Source organism: Rhinichthys klamathensis, unplaced genomic scaffold, assembly GCF_029890125.1.
Source record: "Rhinichthys klamathensis goyatoka isolate OS25496 unplaced genomic scaffold, OSU_Roscu_1.1 h1tg000053l_1, whole genome shotgun sequence".
In the NCBI taxonomy this organism is placed as follows: Eukaryota; Metazoa; Chordata; class Actinopteri; order Cypriniformes; family Leuciscidae; genus Rhinichthys; species Rhinichthys klamathensis.
Window position 1 is genome coordinate 3,967,906 of NW_026606598.1, and position 20,442 is coordinate 3,988,347.

General features: G+C 37.3%; 1 protein-coding gene across 3 annotated transcripts in view; it reads left to right on the top strand.

Moving 5' to 3' along the window:
- The window catches only part of cdh23 (cadherin-related 23), a 310,447-nt gene that overhangs the window by 221,085 nt on the left and 68,920 nt on the right, over positions 1–20,442 (top strand). For all 3 annotated transcript variants that reach the window (XM_056248248.1, XM_056248246.1, XM_056248247.1), the window contains exons 14-17: positions 11,084–11,148; positions 12,251–12,488; positions 16,432–16,537; positions 16,824–16,951. In XM_056248248.1, the coding sequence (XP_056104223.1) occupies positions 11,084–11,148; positions 12,251–12,488; positions 16,432–16,537; positions 16,824–16,951 (537 nt within the window). The remainder of the gene's footprint in view (positions 1–11,083; positions 11,149–12,250; positions 12,489–16,431; positions 16,538–16,823; positions 16,952–20,442) is intronic.

Sequence of the window (20,442 nt, forward strand, 5' to 3'; positions counted from 1 at the left end):
TTATTGAGCCTTTTCTTTTAACAGTTTTAAATTTTAGTTACTGTGCGCGTGAAGAACAATTATAGTGCTCTGACTCTAGTGTTGTGATCAAACCCTATGGATCAAACCGACAGCGTCCGACACCCGGTAGAGAGTAACACGATTGAGTTACAGCAATAAAGTCCAGCAAGATAAAGTTGTTATATGCGAAAACATAGACCTTTATCTTACAGATCAAGTATAATAGTATTAACATTGAATCATCTTGAAGATAGTTTCATCATTGACTGTAACCGAACGCGACGCGCTGTTTGAATGCTGAATGGAGAATGACTGACAGCCGCGAGAGGGAAAAGTTTACGTGATCTTGAATTTAATGACTTAAATATTAATTTCTCTCTCACATAATGGCTTCAGAACACTTATAATAGAGTGCACGAAAACGTTATGGTACTTTAGAATGTTTTTGTGCCTTTTGTGGGGCTTAACAATAACACATATACCCACAATATCGGATTTGGATCGGCCTCGTCTGATCGATGTCTGATCGATACCCGATCCCGCAAAAATGGCAGTATCGGAGCCGATACCGATCCTGAGTATCGGATCGGGACATCCCTAATAAGCAGCTCTACAGAAGACAACAGTGTCGTTATTCACTTTGAGTCAGTTCAGTTTTGATTCAATCCAGTTCAGTAACAGAATCGATGTTGCAAAATTTGATTCAGCTACTGTATAAAGCAGCTTTGCAGAAAACTGTCATAGTCTTAACTCAATTCAGTTCAAATTTGTCAAAAGTGTCAGTGCAGTCAAATTGTTAATGTAGAATTATTGATTATTAAGTATCTTTTAAACCCTAACTAAGCTAGCTCAATACAACAGTGCACTCCATCTGGAGACAGGACTGGAGGAAAGCCTTCTCAGTCAGGAGGCTCAGTTGAACAAACGCTATGATTTATTCCTGCATCACAAGTCAGATTGTGGATTGATATCTTTTACATTAACAGTAATTTTCTACTAAAGTCTTACTGGTTTTGTCTTATTCCATGGGAAGATTTTTTTCTATCACTTTATTTTGAGAACAACTCTCTCTAAATGTATTTGTTATTTTCAAAAAGGCATTTTTTGCGGTGTAACACAAAGTTGTGCATCACAAAACCCCATATACACATAACCTATTGTGTGTTTGATAAGGCATTCATACACACTCAGAGACATTGTTTAATATGTATCAGTGATGGCAGTGGTTATCATTATAAATATTTATAGTGATTTAGTTTGTATGTGTCTCATGAGATGAGGGCAGCTCATATCTGCTAAATTGCTTCTTTGTTTTCAGTGTGTCTTTTCACTGTGGTTTGTTTGCATCTCTCCATATCCTATTTATTATTTTCACTTGCATTTATACACTCTCTTTTCCTTCAGCCATTATAGCACTAATGGATTTCTGTCCCTGTGTGTGGGTGTGTGTGTGTGTGTGTGTGTGTGTGTGTGTGTGTGTGTGTGTGTGTGTGTGTGTGTGTGTGTGTGTGTGTGTGTGTGTGTGTGTGTGTGTGTGTGTGTGTGTGTGTGTGTGTGCGCGCGTGGGTGTGGGTGTGTGTGTGTGTGTGCGCGCGTGGGTGTGTGTGTGTGTGTGTGCGCGCGTGGGTGTGGGTGTGTGTGTGTGCGCGCGTGGGTGTGTGTGTGTGTGTGTGTGTGTGTGTGTGTGGGTGTGGGTGGGTATGTGGTTCTGGTATTCCCTACATTCCAAAACCAGTCACTTTGGACCTTGTGCACACATTTTGGTCCCCATGAGGGAAACAGCTTATTAAATATACTAAGTGGTCTTTTCTAAAACTATAAAAATGCAGAATGTGTTCTGTGATGAGTAGGTTTAGGAGTAGGGGATAGAATATACAGTTTGTACAGTTAATGAAGAAGAGGAGAGGTTCTCTAGTTTTGACATATAGTGGCCATATTTCTTTATCTGGGTTTATGTTCTCAATTTTCCTCTCATCATTCTTTGTGTATAGTCTTCTTAATTTTTTTTCCTTTAATCATAAAGAGCGAGGAGGACAGTCGCTGATGATGATCTGTCTATAAAGTATAGCTGGTGGCTGTATTCAAACCTCATATACTCATATTGCCAAATCTCTCTCTCTCTCTCTCTCTCTCTCTCTCTCTCTCTCTCTCTCTCTCTCTCTCTCTCTCTCTCTCTCTCTCTCTCTCTCTCTCTCTCTCTCTCTCTCTCTCTCTCTCTCTCTCTCTCTTCCTCTGTCTATTCTGGTATAATTTGGCTGTGTTGTTCTTGTCACACTCATTTTAATCCCTCTTTTTTTGTTGTTGTTGTGGCCAAATGTGTACGGAAAGCTGATCTCTCTCTCTCTCTCTCTCTCTCTCTCTCTCTCTCTCTCTCTCTCTCTCTCTCTCTCTCTCTCTCTCTCTCTCTCTCTCTCTCTCTCAATCCACAGCACATCTCTTCTTTCTCCTCCCTTTCTTCCTCTCTCTTTAAATCACTCTTTTACTCATTTTCTTATCATGGTCCTCCAGTTCGTTAAGACGTTCATCGTTCGCTTGTGTTTATTTAATTGCTGTAATAGGTTTATTCAGTAAACAGTTGATAAGACTCAGACATCGCCCTGAGGCAGCACTCGTCTTTCCTGTTGTGTGATGTTTTTTGCATGATTTTTTTTAAATTATAAAATAAAAAATACAAAATTATATATAATTATATACAAAAATGCTGAGTTTTTATTCATATTACCTGTATAGCATGAGTGCAAATATGATATTGATTTTATACAACAGTTCAATAAATAAGAAGTTAATATTGTTATATTTTAGACATAATAGTGTCTGCTTTTGCTATGAAAATATTACCTATAAAGCCAGAGCAACTGTTGTGCGTCTCCAAGTTTTTCTTAAAGCTACTTTTTGTAATGTCTATTTGATGCTTTTCTCATTTAACACAATAATGACTTTAAATTGTCTTTTGGGGATAATTTCTCAGCCAATTTTGATGTGTGATTATTTTGTGATTTATTAGATTAATTAATCGCCACATTGTGTAATTAATTAGATAAAAAAATTTTATCACTTGACTGCCCATCTATTAGGGCTGTAACGATACGCGATATAAAATCGAAATCGCGATACTCAGGTCCACGATCCTGTATCGCGATGTGAGAAGGCAGAATCGTGATCACACCCCTTCCAACTCCCAGAGTTATCCTTCCTGTCCAGAACCAGGGCTCGAATTTCGGCGCGGGATTGCGGGTATTGCGCATAATTCTAATCATTCCCGCAGGTCTCCCATTTATAATGCGGGAAATTCCCGCAATCGTAATCCACACAGATAATATCTATCTAATATCTAATAAGATAATAACTATCTTCCAGACGCAATTTCACAAACAGCGTGAGTGTTCAGCGGTGCCGCGCGTCTTCTATCTCTCTCTGTGTTGTGCAAGGCAGGCATCAAGCGCTGCGGCGATAATACACACTCGCGTTTAGGAGTCGGGACCATAGACTGTAAGGTCGGGACATGACGGAATATTCACTTGCACAATCGGGCCAGCAGTGGATCGTGGCTGAAGTCTTTTTAAGTCTTACCAGTTTAAACATTCAAGCGATTTTAAACTAATCAGTGCTCGCGCGCTCTCTGAGAGATTATTTTCTATGCGCACATTCATAGAAAATCCGCCTCAAAAACAGCTGGCCAGTAACTATTTTTCGCGGACTATATTGCTTTAACATGCAAAATTGTCAATTTCGGTCTTTGTGAGTAGCCTAGGCTATACTCTAAATATAGTCGGTTTTGTCTTTAATAAGCATAAAACGCATGCCAGTATAATGAACACAGGATCCGTGCACTAGCTCTTAAAGTGATGGCAGCCATATTTGTGTCTGTCATTAATTTTGTTGTCAAAACAACAAAAGATAGCTTTAAGTTAAAGGAATCAGGATTAATAGCCTATATGTATTTAATTTATTCAGGACTAAAATACTACCCAGTGTTATTTTCCATTTGATTACTTTATTCAGTTTCTGTATATGAATACTAGTGTTAGACCTATTCAAAAACTTTTCTCTTTAATTGTCTTTATTTGTATCTTTATTCGATTGTATTTATTTGTGCTACTTTTTAAAATTTAATTAAACAATTTAAATCAAGCTTCCTTGTGATGTGTAAATTCTTAACAACAATATTACCTCATTGTAAAAATGCAATGAGCGCAAACATTTAGGCAAGATAAATGTAGTAATTTTGTTTGGAAAAAATGCCCCCCCCCCCCCTTTCTCCCCCTCAAACAAAAAAAATCCCCCCCATGAGAATCATCTAAGGGGGGATTTCCCCCCCCATTTTCCAAAACGAAATTCAGGCCCTGAGAACTACCACATCTTTAAATTACTATTAGTATTATTTGAAGTTAACATTATAAAATATGTAGACCTACACCACAAAACTAGTTGAGGATAAATTATTTAAAATTTGGCAATTTCAGCATTATGGACGTGAAATTTGCAGCCAAAACTTGAAATATAAATTCTCAGAAAGTGCATTAAATGAATCCTCAATTGACCGGCAACACGTCCAACATGCAGATGCATATCCTACGGCACCATCCCGAAATCAATTTAGTTGGAGTACAGAACACAACCCAAAAGCAGCAACCTACACTGCCTAGTATAGTTTAATAATTTGCATAGGTAGCCTATTATTGTTCTTTGGTGTTTAGATTATACAGGTTTTTCCTAATGTTATTTAATAAAAATACCAGTATTTTTTTCTTCTCTCAAAATCTCTTTTTTTTCACCACAAGCCCCGCCCCCTCAAGCCCCGCCCCCGTGATAGAATCGTGACACGAATCGAATCGTGGGTTTGGGGTATCGTTACAGCCCTACTATCTATCTATCTATCTATCTATCTATCTATCTATCTATCTATCTATCTATCTATCTATCTATCTATCTATCTATCTATCTATCTATCTATCTATCTATCTGTCTATCTGTCTGTCTGTCTGTCTATCTATATCCATATATCTATCAAAATTAAAAGCTCACAGAAAAAAGCATACATCACAACGTAATCAGTTATTAATATTTCATTGGATTTCTCAAATTTTGTCCACACAATTTGGCATGTTTCTTTGCCAAAATTTTATTCGTGAATCACAAATAAAACAATTGATTCCAAGCACAACTACGCAAATTCAAAACCATGTAAGAGATATTTAATAATGTTTGAATAAAGGGTGAAGGTGTCAGTTTTCCTAGACCAGCCATCACTTTTGACCACTACTGTACTGTACAGTGAATTGGACATGTATGGAACTGGTTGTATTGTCATGGATAATAAGGATTTATATGATTTTGCAAGTTTTGATTGGTTTACTGTAAATGCGCGTGTATGTGTGAAAGAGATTTCTTATGGCATACAGTTGGCATTATATTACTGTTATTTGTAGATAAAGAGTATTTCTGACCGAGAGGTTTAAGACAAAATGTTGTAAATGCCCTTTATGTTCAGTATGTTCAGATACACTTGTAAATGTATTTTTCCAAGCTTTGTCAAATGAGGAGATACCTTAGATTTCTATTATTTTAAAATAAATGTAATTCCACAGGCCATCTTACCTAAAAGAAAACTTTTTGCTGCTTTAGAATGAATTAAATAAATATCTTAAAACCCCTTTTTATTCATTATGAATCACCTTTCCTTTTGGACGTCCCCATAAGAATGTTTAGTCCGATTGTTACTTCTGGAGACATTTCTCTGCTAATCTCAGTAGATTAGTGAGGCCCTTAGGGTGTGTTGTGTGTGTGTTTTGGCAGATTGCTCCATTGGATTAATGTGTCACTTACAGCTTAGTCACAGATTCACTTTGACCACCGAGACTAATACTCTCTCTCACACACTCATCTGAGTGAATAAGTCCAATTGACTCAAAACATTTGAGGAAACTTATTCCATCAAATTAGTTAATAGTGTCTCTCAAAACTTGACATTAAGTTCACCTAATGTTTGTTTTCTTCTTTTTTTCAAAGAGTGAACTATATGGTTTATACAATATATGGTTAACAAATTTCCACTCAGTGTTTCTGCTCAATACATTTCAGTTGATTGTTTTTAAATCATCGACTCTAAGTTAACATAATAACATGATCTAAAATCTAATCATCGTATCAATTATATTATAAATATTGAAAATGTCTTTTTTCTATTTTAGTGTATTTTAGAAAGGAATTTATTTCTGTGATGTCAAATCTGAATTTTTAGCATAATTACTCCAGTCTTCAGTGTCACATGATCCTCCAGAAATCATTCTAATATGATGATTTACTGCTCAAGAAACATTTCTGATTATTATCAATGTTGGAAGCAGTTGTGCTACTGTAATATTTATATTGTATTGAAATATTTTCTGGCTCAAACGGTTGTTGGGTGTTTGGTCTTAGTGAATGAAAAGAGACTTTTTGGTTGTGTTGATGGTCTCTTGTCTCATCTGTCACAGCTAGATCTCTATTGAGGGTTTCTCCTCACCCTGGTGTCACTTTCGCTTTCCTTCACACGGAGATGTTGTCTGACATGTGTCAGTTAGAGAGAATCGTCTTTTCAGGGTTTGGTCAAAAACTATCAGGTGCACATTTAGGCCTGTCTTCAGGCTGTTACTCTGCTCTTTCACTGAAGTTTGAGTGTCTTTGTAAATCTGTTGGGTTGCTGTCTGGAGGTTTAGGTGTGTGTCTTTGCCAGAGTGAGCAGGAAGAAGGGATGGAGGAGAGAGAGAGAGAGAGATGCTATCACCTCTGCCGTCCTCTCTCCGCTCTGATCCCTGTCTATCTCACCTGACCTGCATTAAGTCTCCTGTCATGGTCGCGACTGTTGTCACACTAACACCTGGAGCCCAGCACTGTCATCACTGCACTTATGGGCCTGTCAATCACACCAAGAGAGAGAGAGAGAGAAACAGAGAGAATTGTGAGGGCATGAAGACACAAGAAAGGGGAGGATTTTGTTTGTGCAAAAGGGCATGAAGGAGCAATAGAGAGAACAATAGAGAGAGAAAAATAGATTTTTTTATTTTTTTATTTTTTTTGCTGGTTTGTTCAGTTGTTTATTTGCTCTTTTTATTTTTATTTTGTTCATTTATCCTGAACTTTGTAATTTGTGTTTATTCTTTCTCTTTTTCATTTGTTCTTTTCTTTTGCTTTTTTTGTGTGATTTGTTCATGTTTTTATTTTCCATTTAATCATGTTTTTTTTAGTCTGTTTTTTGTTTCTTTGTGAAAAGTAAAACAAGGCTATAGAGAAGACGAAAGAAAGATTAAGTCTTTGATCTGTTTGTTCTTTCTTTCTAGTTTTTGTTTGTTTGTTTTTTTGTCTGTTTTCTCTTTCCTTGTTTCTTCCTTTTATTGATTTTGTTCTTTAATTTTTTGTTCTTACCTTAGAAATAATTATTTTGTTCATTTGTTTGTTCTTTTTGTCTCTGTTTTGTTTGATTTTTCCCTCAAATTTATTTTGTTCGCTTTTTTGTTTGTTTGTGGAAAAGTTTGTGGTAGACTATAGAGTCTTTAATTTGTTCTTTCCATCTTTTGTTTGTTGATGTTAATGGTCTGTTTGTTAATTTCTTTTGTCTGTTTGTTTGATCTTTTTCTTTTCTTTCTTTAGTTTATTGTTCATTTTGTTATTTATTTATTTTTTATTATTAATATTTTATTTCGGTTGTTCTTCCTTTCTATTCATTTTTTATTTTATTTGTTCTTTTATTTGCTTGTTTGTTTCTTCTCTTCACAGTGATTGGCTGAATCTATTAACAGGTTTACAATGAGCTAACCCTTTTTTTTTTTTTAACAAACTCTTTTGGCCGGTTGGCTGAATACATTGTAGCGTGGCACCAGGCGAGCGGTGGTCAAAATCCACACACACATAAAAACACACACAGAGGGTGAGGTCATCATCAGGGCACGTTTGAATCATGGATTCTAATAGTGGCACTGACAGCAGCGCACACTCACACAACTCCATGACCCTGTACACCAGCAGCAGCGCCAGTCAACTGAAACCACATTACCAGCGCCCAGCCACGATCCATCAGAGAGAGCTCACGAGAGAGAGAAATGAAACCACAATCTCTTACATCATACGCTTACCTTGACATTATCATCAGCACAAAAAAAATTAAGCATAGCTGTTAAAGAACATCGGATTTGAAATTCCATTTCAATGAATCGGCCAAAAATAATTGAATCAGGAACAGAGTCCATCACACTGTATAGGCATGAGCTCTAGGATTCACACACATCAAAAATGATTTTTTGAAATGTGACAAACACCAAATAAAGACTCTGCAGGCAGACTCCTGCAAGAATAACCCATGAATGTAGCAGAAAACGCTATATAAGAGCTGAAGACCAGACTTAAGGCTATACTTTTTTTTTTTTTTGAAGAAGAAGAACCGCGGATTAAAATGCAGTTATTTCAGATTATTATTGAAATGCAGATAGAAAATTAAACAGAAATGACCAAATAGAAGAGCTAATTGGAATGAAGTCACACCTTTATCCTTGATCAAATAGTTCTTGTTCTGGATGCGGATTGGTCAATTTCAGCCATGCTAAATCTAAATCTGGCTATACACAATTTTTGTGGGTTCATACTATTTATTTTTTCTTAATGACTTTTTAAACTGTAGGAGGCCTATGTTATCACATAACCTTGCAATATTACATGCTTAATTCAGCAAGCAGCATCTGGTCATCATTTAATTTCGATAATAAAACATATATAAAATATATATGTAAAATATCATTTGGGAGTCAGTTCAAACGTTTTTTGGCACTCATAAACAGATTTTTAAATATATAAAGTAAGTTTATAAATGTATCTATTAAATAAATTCATTGATTTATGACAGAAAATGGAAAATAAAATCAAGTGTTGTGGGGGATATTGAACGTTTCTGTTTGAGACTTAAGACCCCGACATACTTCAAGCGAAATCAAAGAGTGAACTGGTGTAACATAATTGCGAACAAAATCCAGGTCATTGGTCCATGGCGATTACATAATAGGTTGGTGTGGCTCTGAGGCTCCGCCTTCTTTTATTTACTCTCAGCATCATGGGTGATGTCAGCATATTCGCTAACGGTATCCCGCTGCTCACATATTTCTAACTTCTTTTTACCCCAAGGCGAAGAACAAAAAAAAAAACTTCGGCGTGAGTATGTCAGGGCCTTTTTTCTAGCAAGTAAACAAGATATCCTCATAAACCTCATATTTTTATATTTAGATGGCTGGATATTACACTTATTTTCCACTAATGTGTCTAATGGTGTTTGTATAACCTGGCCTCATTGATTTAAACGTGTAAAGGTCACGTAAGGAAACTAACTATGGTTGGTTACTTTAAATGTCATCAGATGGTCTCTTCCCATCTAAGTGGCTGGTTTTTGGATCAAGCTGCAAATTGGGCGAGACATTTAATATTGGCAAAGTCTGGCTATTGAGAATGCGACCGTGTATGTGTATAATTACAGCAAATAGCTGCGGAAACATTTACAGATCAGATTCAGCCCACCAAATCAAGCCCCAATAACAAATGTGCTGCTAATAGACACCTCCACATCTGCTTTGATGGATTATCAGTTCCAAAAAAGAGAACAAGTTCTCTTTATATCAGGATCTAACAGATGTTACACGTGGCGTGCGTGTGTGTGTTTGAAAAGCGTCACTTGTCATATTCTATTTCCTTTCACACACATACGCAGCTGCACTGTTGTTTCTGTGGTAACTTGTTTTTTTACCCTTTTGTATTCATTTGCATAAAGATACAAGCCAGGTTTGAATCTGTTTGCCTTCAGCACTGAAGAACTTTATTTCTACATGCACACACACATTTTATGCTGTCTGTACGCTATCTACTTCACTGGGATTTCTGTAAATATTCCTGTGCTGTATTTATTATCAAATAAATTGTCATTTTGGGGTGTTTTTGTGATGTTGACTAGATGCCAAATTCACCATCTGTCACTGTGGTTTCTGGAAACACTTTCCCCCATTTTCAGGAGAAAAATTTAACATGTTTTGATAATGCACTATAGTTCAAAAGTTTGTAATCTTGTTAGTACTTTTATTGTTTGTAATTATGTTTATTTGGTACAGCAAGGCCACATTAAATTGATCAAAAGTGACAGTAAAGACATTTATAATGCTATACAAACTTCTGGGAATCTTGGTTTCCACACAAATTTTGGGCTGCACAACTGTTTGCAACATTGATAATAATCAGAAATGTTTTCTGAGCACCAAATCATCATATTAGAATGATTTCTGAAGGATCATGTGACACTCAAGACTGGAGTAATGATGCTGAAAAATCAGCTTTGCATCACAGGAATAAATTACATTTTAAAATATATTCACATTAAAAAAATATATTTTAGATTGTAATAATATTACTGTTTCTATTGTATTTTATTGTACTCCTGTCCATGCACTTATTGCGAGGAGCACTAATTATAGCATGCATAGTTGCTGTCTATGTAGAGCGCTCCAAATCAAGCAGACAGAAAGACAGATCACTGGGTTTTTAAACAGCAGCAAAAATAACACTGAGTGAGAGTAGAGGTGTGGGTCAACATGTTAGTGAGACCACTTATGTGTTGTCACTCATCTTTACTTTCTTTTACTTTAAAGCTTTGCTCTTTTATAAAGGTGGTTCTGGCCATAGAAGAGTGGAAGGTGAAGCAAAAGCTTGTGTTGTTGTAAGGTAGAGGACAGGGCGGCCGGTTCATGCCAGCCCATCTGGTGTGAGGAGAGTTCTTCCCCTTATGGTCCTTACTGAAGTGTGTGTGTGTGTGTGTGTGTGTGTGTGTGTGTGTGTGTGTGTGTGTGTGTGTGTGTGTGTGTGTGTGTGTGTGTGTGTGTGTGTGTGTGTGTGTGTGTGTGTGTCAGCGTTAATCGTGCAGAACAGTGTACTTTGTAGGGTAGGACAGGGGATGCTGACACCATCATCTCAATATTAAAACACTGAAACACACAAACACACACATTCACATACAAAACGACCAAGAGTATGTGTCTTATTGATGTTCGTTGCTCTCTGTTTGTGTGTCTCTCTGCAGGCCACGGATAATGACATTGGCACGTTTGGAGTGGTTCGGTATTACTTCAGCGATGAGCCAGACCAGTGAGATTATCATTCATTAACATACTGTGACCTTTCACACTTATACAGCGTCTTGTTTAATTCATTAATTTCCTCTGATTAATTTAATCCACATCTCTGTAGATTTGCATGCCTTTCCTATAGACTGATTTCTTCCATGGCTGTGTTTGGGATGGAATACTAGCATACTGCATATCATTTTCTTTAAAACATTATACATACACATATACATTTCAAACCATAGTAGGTTTATTCTACATTATCACATGACATCACTATATTAATTTGACGAGCAACAAAGACTTATCAGCAAATTTAGGAAATAAAAAAGTATTTTTATCTATAAATAAAACATGTAATTGTTATAATTTTATTGAATTCAAAATTATTTATTTATGTAAGTCAAGAAACAGATTTTAAAATTAATTTATTTACAATGGCATTGATTCAACACAAGGGCACTGCATTGTGGGAGAGTATTCAAAATACTGCATATTTTTTGCACATTATACTACAAATGTAAGGACATCTGGATATTCTGACTTAAGTCAGTCAATTCAATCGACTTAATTCAAATTGACAATTTGCATACTGTGCTGTGTTGTTATTAACTAAATCTATAAAAAATTATTTACATTAATTGAAAAAAAAGCTTAAATAAAAAAAAATACTGTAAATATTAGATAAAAAAAACCCGTAAACTTAAAAAACTAAAAAAAATATAAATGTTGCCTTGGCATCTGACTGAAATTAGTTTAAGTTGAGGTTCTAAAAATACCTAAACTGAAATAAAAGTGAATTAAAGCTAAATAGAAATATTGACCAAAAAAGAAAATGGCAAAAGCACGTAACAGAAGTACTAAAATTTCAGTTAAAATGAAAGTCGATTGAAAGCTAATTAAAAATATGAATAAATCCTATCATAGTATATATATATTGTAAATAATACTAAAATAACACTTACAAAGTAGCCTATACTTACTCTATACTGCTAGAGAATATGAGTAGAACGCCTTATGCTATTCTGAACATAGTTCTCAATTGCTGGTTAATTAATTTGTCTAAACCTCTCTTGCAACTGTGAATGAACTATTGGTGACTCATGTCCATGTATTAACCCCAGGTTCTCAATGGATGCTGAGACGGGTTGGGTGACTCTGCGAGACCGGCTGGATTATGAGCTCATGAGGCGCTTCACTCTAACGATACTGGCTCGTGATGGAGGAGGGGAGGAGACTACGGGACGTCTCCGCATTAACGTGATGGATGTAAACGACAATGCGCCAATCTTCCAGAAGGAGGCGTATACAGGTTCGCTCATGGAGAACGAGCAGGCTCCACAGCAGGTCGTCCGGGCCCGGGTGAGAAACATAAAGACATGTGGAGCTTAGAAAAACAGCAGGAAGAGAAACTAGAAAGAGGAAACGCTGTTCACAACACATTTTCATTTTGTGACTGATGTTTTTCAGAGTAAAACAAACTCTTTTGTGATGATGAAAAGTGAATACTATGTACCTGAATAGATGGGAAGAGTTGTATTAGAAAGATTGGTTCTGATGTGTAACTGTGGGGCAGTCAGTCTGTTAGTATGTCTCTATTAGTGTTTAATTCTCTCAGCGTGTGGACATTGCTGCACTAATTCCAGCTGTCTGCTCTAATCTGAGCTGTTATTGACAGTTTAACGGCAGATGTTGCACTTATCTGACCAGCAGGAGGCGGTGTGTTTATGCATGCCTGCTAGTTCACATTGTTTTTATAATATTCTAACATCTTCAATACAGTAGTGGCCAAAAGTGATGTCTGGAAGGGGGTATTTACACAGTGTTTACTGTTAATGACTATTAAACTATCAAAATATGAGGAATATGTTATATTGGGGAGAATAATACACTAAACTTGGTTAACCCCTTAGCTGTCACCCCCCCTTTTGAGAATGGGGGTTAAAATGCACTATTCAAACTTAAATGGTTGTAATTCAAGAATGCTTTGGAATATATACCCAAGTTTGGTCTTGTTTTAAAGAAAACACTCAGCAGATTATTGCTGACGTTAGAACACTTCAAAAAATTAAAGTATGAAAAAGTTATGGAAGTTTAAATTTACAGTAAATCAAATATACTGTACTATATATTTTTTATTTTATATAATATATATTTTACAAAATATTTTTTAGTCTAAAATTACTATAAAATCAAAGCCATAAATCTAACCAAGTTATGTTCCAAATTTGAAGTTGATATCACAAAATTTGAAGTTCCCATGAGATTTTGTTTAGGCGTAGTACCAAAAATAGCCACCGGGTGCCATTGAATTCCATTGAATTTAGTTGTATACATTCTGCCTTAACAAATTAATACATTTCTGTCCAAATATCAATTCTGTCACAAAATTTGGAACCTTGAGACACAGACCTTTCTGACAATATGTGTTTTGTCAAGATTAGAAAAGGTTTTGATCATAAATTATGAAATATAATGATGCCTAAAAGGGGAGGAGCCTGATAAAATAATTTAGAGTACCGTTTCTATGGTAACGCAACGTTCAATTATAAAACGGTTTTCACAGGATGAATTCTGAGTTTATAAGCTTTCAAATGATACCTAATTTATGATAACTGTGATATAATAAAAAAGGCGATAAAAAAGATAATATTATATTTTTGAGGATAATATATATATATTATCATTTTTAGAGGATAATATTATATTATAATTTTTTATTGAAAAATACTAGATTATATGTTTTATTATGAACTTTTAGCATAAAAACAGAAGTTTCAATCATTAAAAGTGGGTGCATCGACTTTTTGTGACAAAGGTCAGACCTCCTATTATGATGCAGATTTTTTGAGGTGCACTCTTGTCATAAATTCATCAATTACTCTTCCTACATAATTTGTAACACAAAACAGGGGTAGAATATCTATTTAGAAGTCTTTGACCTTTCCAACGATATATAATTTGTCATAATTAGATTAGGATTTAATAGAAATATAGTGAGGTAAAGTTAGGCGTCCCGGTAGCGGGACGGTGACAGTTAAGGGGTTAAGGTATTAAAATGACAAAATTATTTGGCAAGAAAGGCAAACTCCAGCATATAATTAAATATGGGTTTTTATTGTATTATGCAAAAAACTCACTGGAAATAAAGTATACATTGACTACAATGTAATTAGTTATTAATATTTTGTTGGCTCTCCCTTGTTTTTGATTACAGCAGCCTTTCTCCTGGGCATTGACTCACTAAACTTTGCACGTGTGTCGTGCTTAACGTATTTCCAATCCTCCTTCAGTTCTTCCCAAAGATAAGCTTCATTAAGACCTGCGTGACTTCTCACAATGCAGGTTTATAATTTCCCAAAGCTTTTCAATGGCTTTGAGGTCAGGGGACTGAGGAGGCACTCGAAGACTTCAAAATACTGAGAATGAACACTTTCATTGCATGCAACTTTGTTGCATTTGCGGTGTGTTTGGAATCATAATCGTGTTTAAAACTAAACATTTGATCTCCAAACAGATCCTCCATACTTGACATTTTGTCCAGCAGGATTCACAAGTATTGGTCCATTTTCAAAGTGCCTGCAACTTTGTAGATCCTTCCAAAACCTTTAGGATCTGTTTTGATGTGGTTCCTCATTCAGGTTATTTTCATCTTTCTATCAAAATGCTCTATAACCTTCCTTTACCAGCCACAGCACTTTACATTCTGCATGGTAGTGGTCTCAGTGCTCTGAAATAATTCTGTGCATTGTGACCATTCACATCCAGCACATGAGCGATATCCAAAACCGATGGACCAGATTTATCAACAATATGCTCATTGGTTGCAGCTCCTTCCGTCTGGCCATTTTCACAAAATATTTCACAAAATAACATCTAATAATATAGTGATTTATTGAATTGTAGGCTAGGAATAATAAGTGCAAGATTGGTACTGTATGACCATGACATCCACACAGTTTGTTACAGTATGTTTGGTTGTGTCATGATAAATGATACAATTGAAACGTGGAATGCGTACCTGTAAGTATTACACTCAAGGCACAACTTCACAACATGCATACAAAATAAAAAGTTTGAACAAAGTGCGAAGAAGCCTATTTTCCTTGGTCGGACATAAATTTTGGCCACTACCTGTATATACCATTCATTATTTTATTACCATAAAATACAAAAATGCTACTCTTTTGGGACGAAAAATTTATAATGCATTTTTTTCTGTTCATTTAATGACTTTTAGATGTTGGCATTTTGTGAGAGTTTGTGACTTCTTGAAGAGTGAATAGTGTCACCTTTATTTATATAGTCCTTTATACAAAACGGATTGTTTCAAAGCAGCTTTACAGTGATAAACAGGAAAATAATGATCATCTGTGCTGTCAGAATTCAATTCTGCTGTAAAGCAGCTCTACAGAAAACAATATTTTCAGCTCAATTCAGTTCAGTTCGATATCTGTGTAAAGTTGATCAATTATGAAATGAGTTCAATTCAGCTCTAAGCAGCTCGAAGACAACGGTGTCATTCACTTTTGAGCTCAATGTTGATTCAGTTCAATAACAGTGTTGATGTTGCAAAAATCATCAATTATTACGTTTTTATTGTCATCCAATAGTGTTAGTGTAGTCAAATCAATAATATTACTGAATTTTAATTGTCCCCAACTAAGCAAGCTAAAGGGTGGTGACAGAAATGGAGAAAAAAAAACAATGAATGAACGCATTTTTCCAGGCTTGCATCACAAAGTCGGATTGTGGATTGATATCCTTCAGAATATTTCATCCAGCTCCTTCTGCTTGAAGATTGGGATAAATCTGAATTACTATAATACTATAAATAATTTTTTAGCTTTTAGTTTTATATTTTCAGTTTTAACATCAATTTTAGTTTAAGTTGTAATAATAATGTGTTTTACTATATTTCTATTTACTATTTAGCTTTAATTTAATTCTATTTCAGTTATCAGTTATTACGTTTTATTAAGTTTATTAGGCTTATTAAGCTTATTAAGTTTTTCATCAAATATTTGGATTATATATCACCTTATTATATATCACCTTATTAATTAAAATTATAAATATATTTGTTTAGTTTTAGTTAACAATAACACAACTGCTTTGTCACTAGACATTGCTCTGTTTGCTTGAGTGCCACCTTCAGATTCTGTGGCCAGTGGCATAAGTTTGGGGGCGACGCTTCCTGCTTTTCCCAAATGGGGCGGTAGGAGTGTTTGGGAAACTTGTTTTGAGATAGTCGTCATAGTGAGAATATAACGAATTTCTGCATCTCTCTTTGTGTTGTTCTCAGGCGACGGACGAGGACTCTCCTCCCAATAACATCCTGACCTACTCCATCATCTACGCTTCTCAGTTCAGATCATTTTTCAGCATCACTGTGGTGGAGGGCTATGCAGGTCTGTGTTCAAATCAAAGTCACCTAATAATACGATTTCACTGCTTGTTCAGGCTGTTGACGGGTTACATTAGGCTCTCGCCATCGCTCTGTGCATTAGCGGGGAATCGGATTTGTGTTTAACACCTTAAAGCGTGAAAATGCCTTTAGAGAAGCCTTTGTGACCTCTGGTGTTTCGTAAACGGATTAGAGCTGCGTGTCTTGTAAGCATGTGCTGATGTATTTGGGTTTTTTCTGTTTTTATATTTGTTTTATTTGAATGTCATAACCCCTGTTTGTTTGTTTAGTCATCACGGTGAATCGTCCTCTGGATTATGAGCAGGTTCCCGCTGGATTGATCTTTCTGACTCTGCTGGCCAGAGACGGAGGGAACCCGTCCCTCAACAGCACTGTTCCCATCACCATAGAGCTGTTTGTGAGTACTACACCTGCCTTAGTGAGCACTACACCTGGCTTAGTGAGCACTACACCTGCCTTAGTGAGCACTACACCTGGCTTAGTGAGCACTACACCTGGCTTAGTGAGCACTACACCTGCCTTAGTGAGCACTACACCTGCCTTAGTGAGCTCTACACCTGCCTTAGTGAGCACTACACCTGCCTTAGTGAGCACTACACCTGGCTTAGTGAGCACTACACCTGCCTTAGTGAGCACTACACCTGCCTTAGTGAGCACTACACCTGCCTTAGTGAGCTCTACACCTGCCTTAGTGAGCACTACACCTGCCTTAGTGAGCACTACACCTGGCTTAGTGAGCACTACACCTGGCTTAGTGAGCACTACACCTGCCTTAGTGAGCACTACACCTGCCTTAGTGAGCACTACACCTGCCTTAGTGAGCTCTACACCTGCCTTAGTGAGCACTACACCTGCCTTAGTGAGCACTACACCTGCCTTAGTGAGCTCTACACCTGCCTTAGTGAGCTCTACACCTGCCTTAGTGAGCACTACACCTGCCTTAGTGAGCACTACACCTGCCTTAGTGAGCTCTACACCTGCCTTAGTGAGCACTACACCTGCCTTAGTGAGCACTACACCTGGCTTAGTGAGCACTACACCTGCCTTAGTGAGCACTACACCTGCCTTAGTGAGCACTACACCTGCCTTAGTGAGCTTTACACCTGCCTTAGTGAGCACTACACCTGCCTTAGTGAGCACTACACCTGGCTTAGTGAGCACTACACCTGCCTTAGTGAGCTCTACACCTGCCTTAGTGAGCACTACACCTGCCTTAGTGAGCTCTACACCTGCCTTAGTGAGCACTACACCTGCCTTAGTGAGCTCTACACCTGCCTTAGTGAGCACTACACCTGCCTTAGTGAGCACTACACCTGCCTTAGTGAGCTCTACACCTGCCTTAGTGAGCACTACACCTGGCTTAGTGAGCTCTACACCTGCCTTAGTGAGCACTACACCTGCCTTAGTGAGCTCTACACCTGCCTTAGTGAGCTCTACACCTGCCTTAGTGAGCACTACACCTGCCTTAGTGAGCTCTACACCTGCCTTAGTGAGGTCTACACCTGCCTTAGTGAGCTCTACACCTGCCTTAGTGAGCACTACACCTGCCTTAGTGAGCACTACACCTGCCTTAGTGAGCTCTACACCTGCCTTAGTGAGCTCTACACCTGCCTTAGTGAGCTCTACACCTGCCTTAGTGAGCACTACACCTGCCTTAGTGAGCACTACACCTGCCTTAGTGAGCAGAGAATGTCCAAAATATCTACACCATGAAACAGGGCAATCCTGTTGGGATGATTGTCAGTTACATTACTGTTTAAAAGGTTGGGGTCAGTAAGATTTTTTTTTTTATATATATATATATATGCTGTATATAATGGTGGTTACAAACATTATATATAGATGGTTACAAAAGATTTCCATTCAAATAATTCTGTTCTTTCGAAGTTTCTATTTATCAAAGAATCCTGAAAACAAAATGTATCACGGTTTCCACAAATCAACTGGTATTAATACAGTGGTTCTCAAACTTTTTCGGTCATTCCCCACTTTGGACAAGGGGGAATTTTCAAGCCCCACTGCCCCCATCGCCCCGACACAATGCTAATGAAATACGCAACAAGCTTAAAATGTTCCAATTTATTGAAGTAACAAGTAGTATCAGTATAGTAACAAGTTGTATCTAAATACAAACTAACTATCTACATCAAATAACAGCAAGTTCAAAAATAAAGAAAATAAAGTGCATCTGTGTCATAACTTGCATGAAATTCAAAAATAGAGAAAATAAAAGTGCCTCAAAAATAGAAAAGAAATAAAAGTGCCACTTTGCAATCTGTTAAAAAAAGAAAAGAAGAGAAATCCATTTGGCAAGACAGGTCTATTTATCCCTGCATTAGTGACTGCAATGAGCCTGTTTTGCATTGCACAATTTCTCAAAGCAGGGTTGCAGGCTTAATACTGCCACTCTCAAATCATGTTCAATGTTCAGAGAAATTTCATGTCTTGTCGTAAGCCACAACATAATGACGTCACATATTTTCCAACCCAGCCCTCAGCCCCCACTTACGCATGAAACAGCTTCCAGCGCGCCTGGCTACCCGTCGGCGCGAAACATAGGCTACATATCTATGGGCGCAAAAGTTTGTTCCGCTACAATTAATATGCCGACGTCACGTCAATCATTATTTTGGGGGTGGGGAATTCCTGTTACTTGTTGTCGCCCCCGGGGGTGATCGGTCTAATAAGCGGCAAGACACAGCTATAAGGACGGTTTGCTCTCACACGCGCTGCATTAATAGTGCGCAGTCACTCTCTACTCTAGTGCGCGGTCTTGCTCCAGATTCTGGGAGATTGGATCTCATTTGCGGGCGTCAAGGAGCCGCTATCAATATGCGGGAGACTCCCGGAACTTCCGGGTCATTTGGGATGTCTGGATAAAGATATGAAGGCATAAAAAGGAAAATTTCCTCCCGTTTGGCGCGCCCCACCTGTCACGTCTCTATTCCCCACCAGTGGGGCGCGCCCCACACTTTGAGAACCGCTGTATTAATACATCTTTCTTGAGCACAAAATCAGCATATTAATGATTTCATGTGACACTGAAGACTGGAGTAATGATGCTGACAATTCAGTTTTGCCATCACAGGAATAAATTACATTTTAAAATAGATTAAAATGAACAATTATTTTAAATAGCAATAATATTTCACAACATTACTGCTTTTACTTCATTTTTCATCAAATAGTTACAGCCTTGGAGAGCATTAGAGACTACTTTTATGAAATCTTTAGAAATCTTACTGACCCCAAACTTTTCAACAGTAGTGTGTTACAAACATTACAGCAGGACAGATGAACTCTTTAATTTGTTGTGTTGCAGTAGAACCGTCTTTTAATTTAAAGGAATACGCCGGGTTCAAAGTTAAGCCACAAAAAATAACTTCGACTTGTTTATTGCCCATCCTCAATCACTTCTACTCAAAGGCCCTGTTTACACCTGCCGTTTTAATCCGTCTCTTTTGTCCATTTAACAACTTCTGTCCTGATTTCTTCGAGGGGAGGGTCTATGGGGGGTAAATGTTTTTGTTTTCTTTTTTTCAAATCGTTCAATCTAATGGACAAAATAAGCTTGCGCAATTAATATATGAACGTGCCCATTGACGATGGAAAAACACACGGAGAGCATCAGCTTTATTTTCTGCTCTGACAGACGCAAGACCTGCCGAACGCTGTGAGTGTGTGTTAGAAATCAGGAATGGTGAGAGAACATTGTGCTTGGTATGTTTTTCGTCTTCAAACCAAACTTGGGTCTCCAGCCGACAAAGTTTAAATCCCATCTTGCCCGTGCGCTTTTGGTAGAGAGTAGACGGTCTTTTGCAGCTGTTCGAACACATTCGACCACATGAGCGTCTACACCACGAAAGCAATCCGGTCGAATATGTTTTC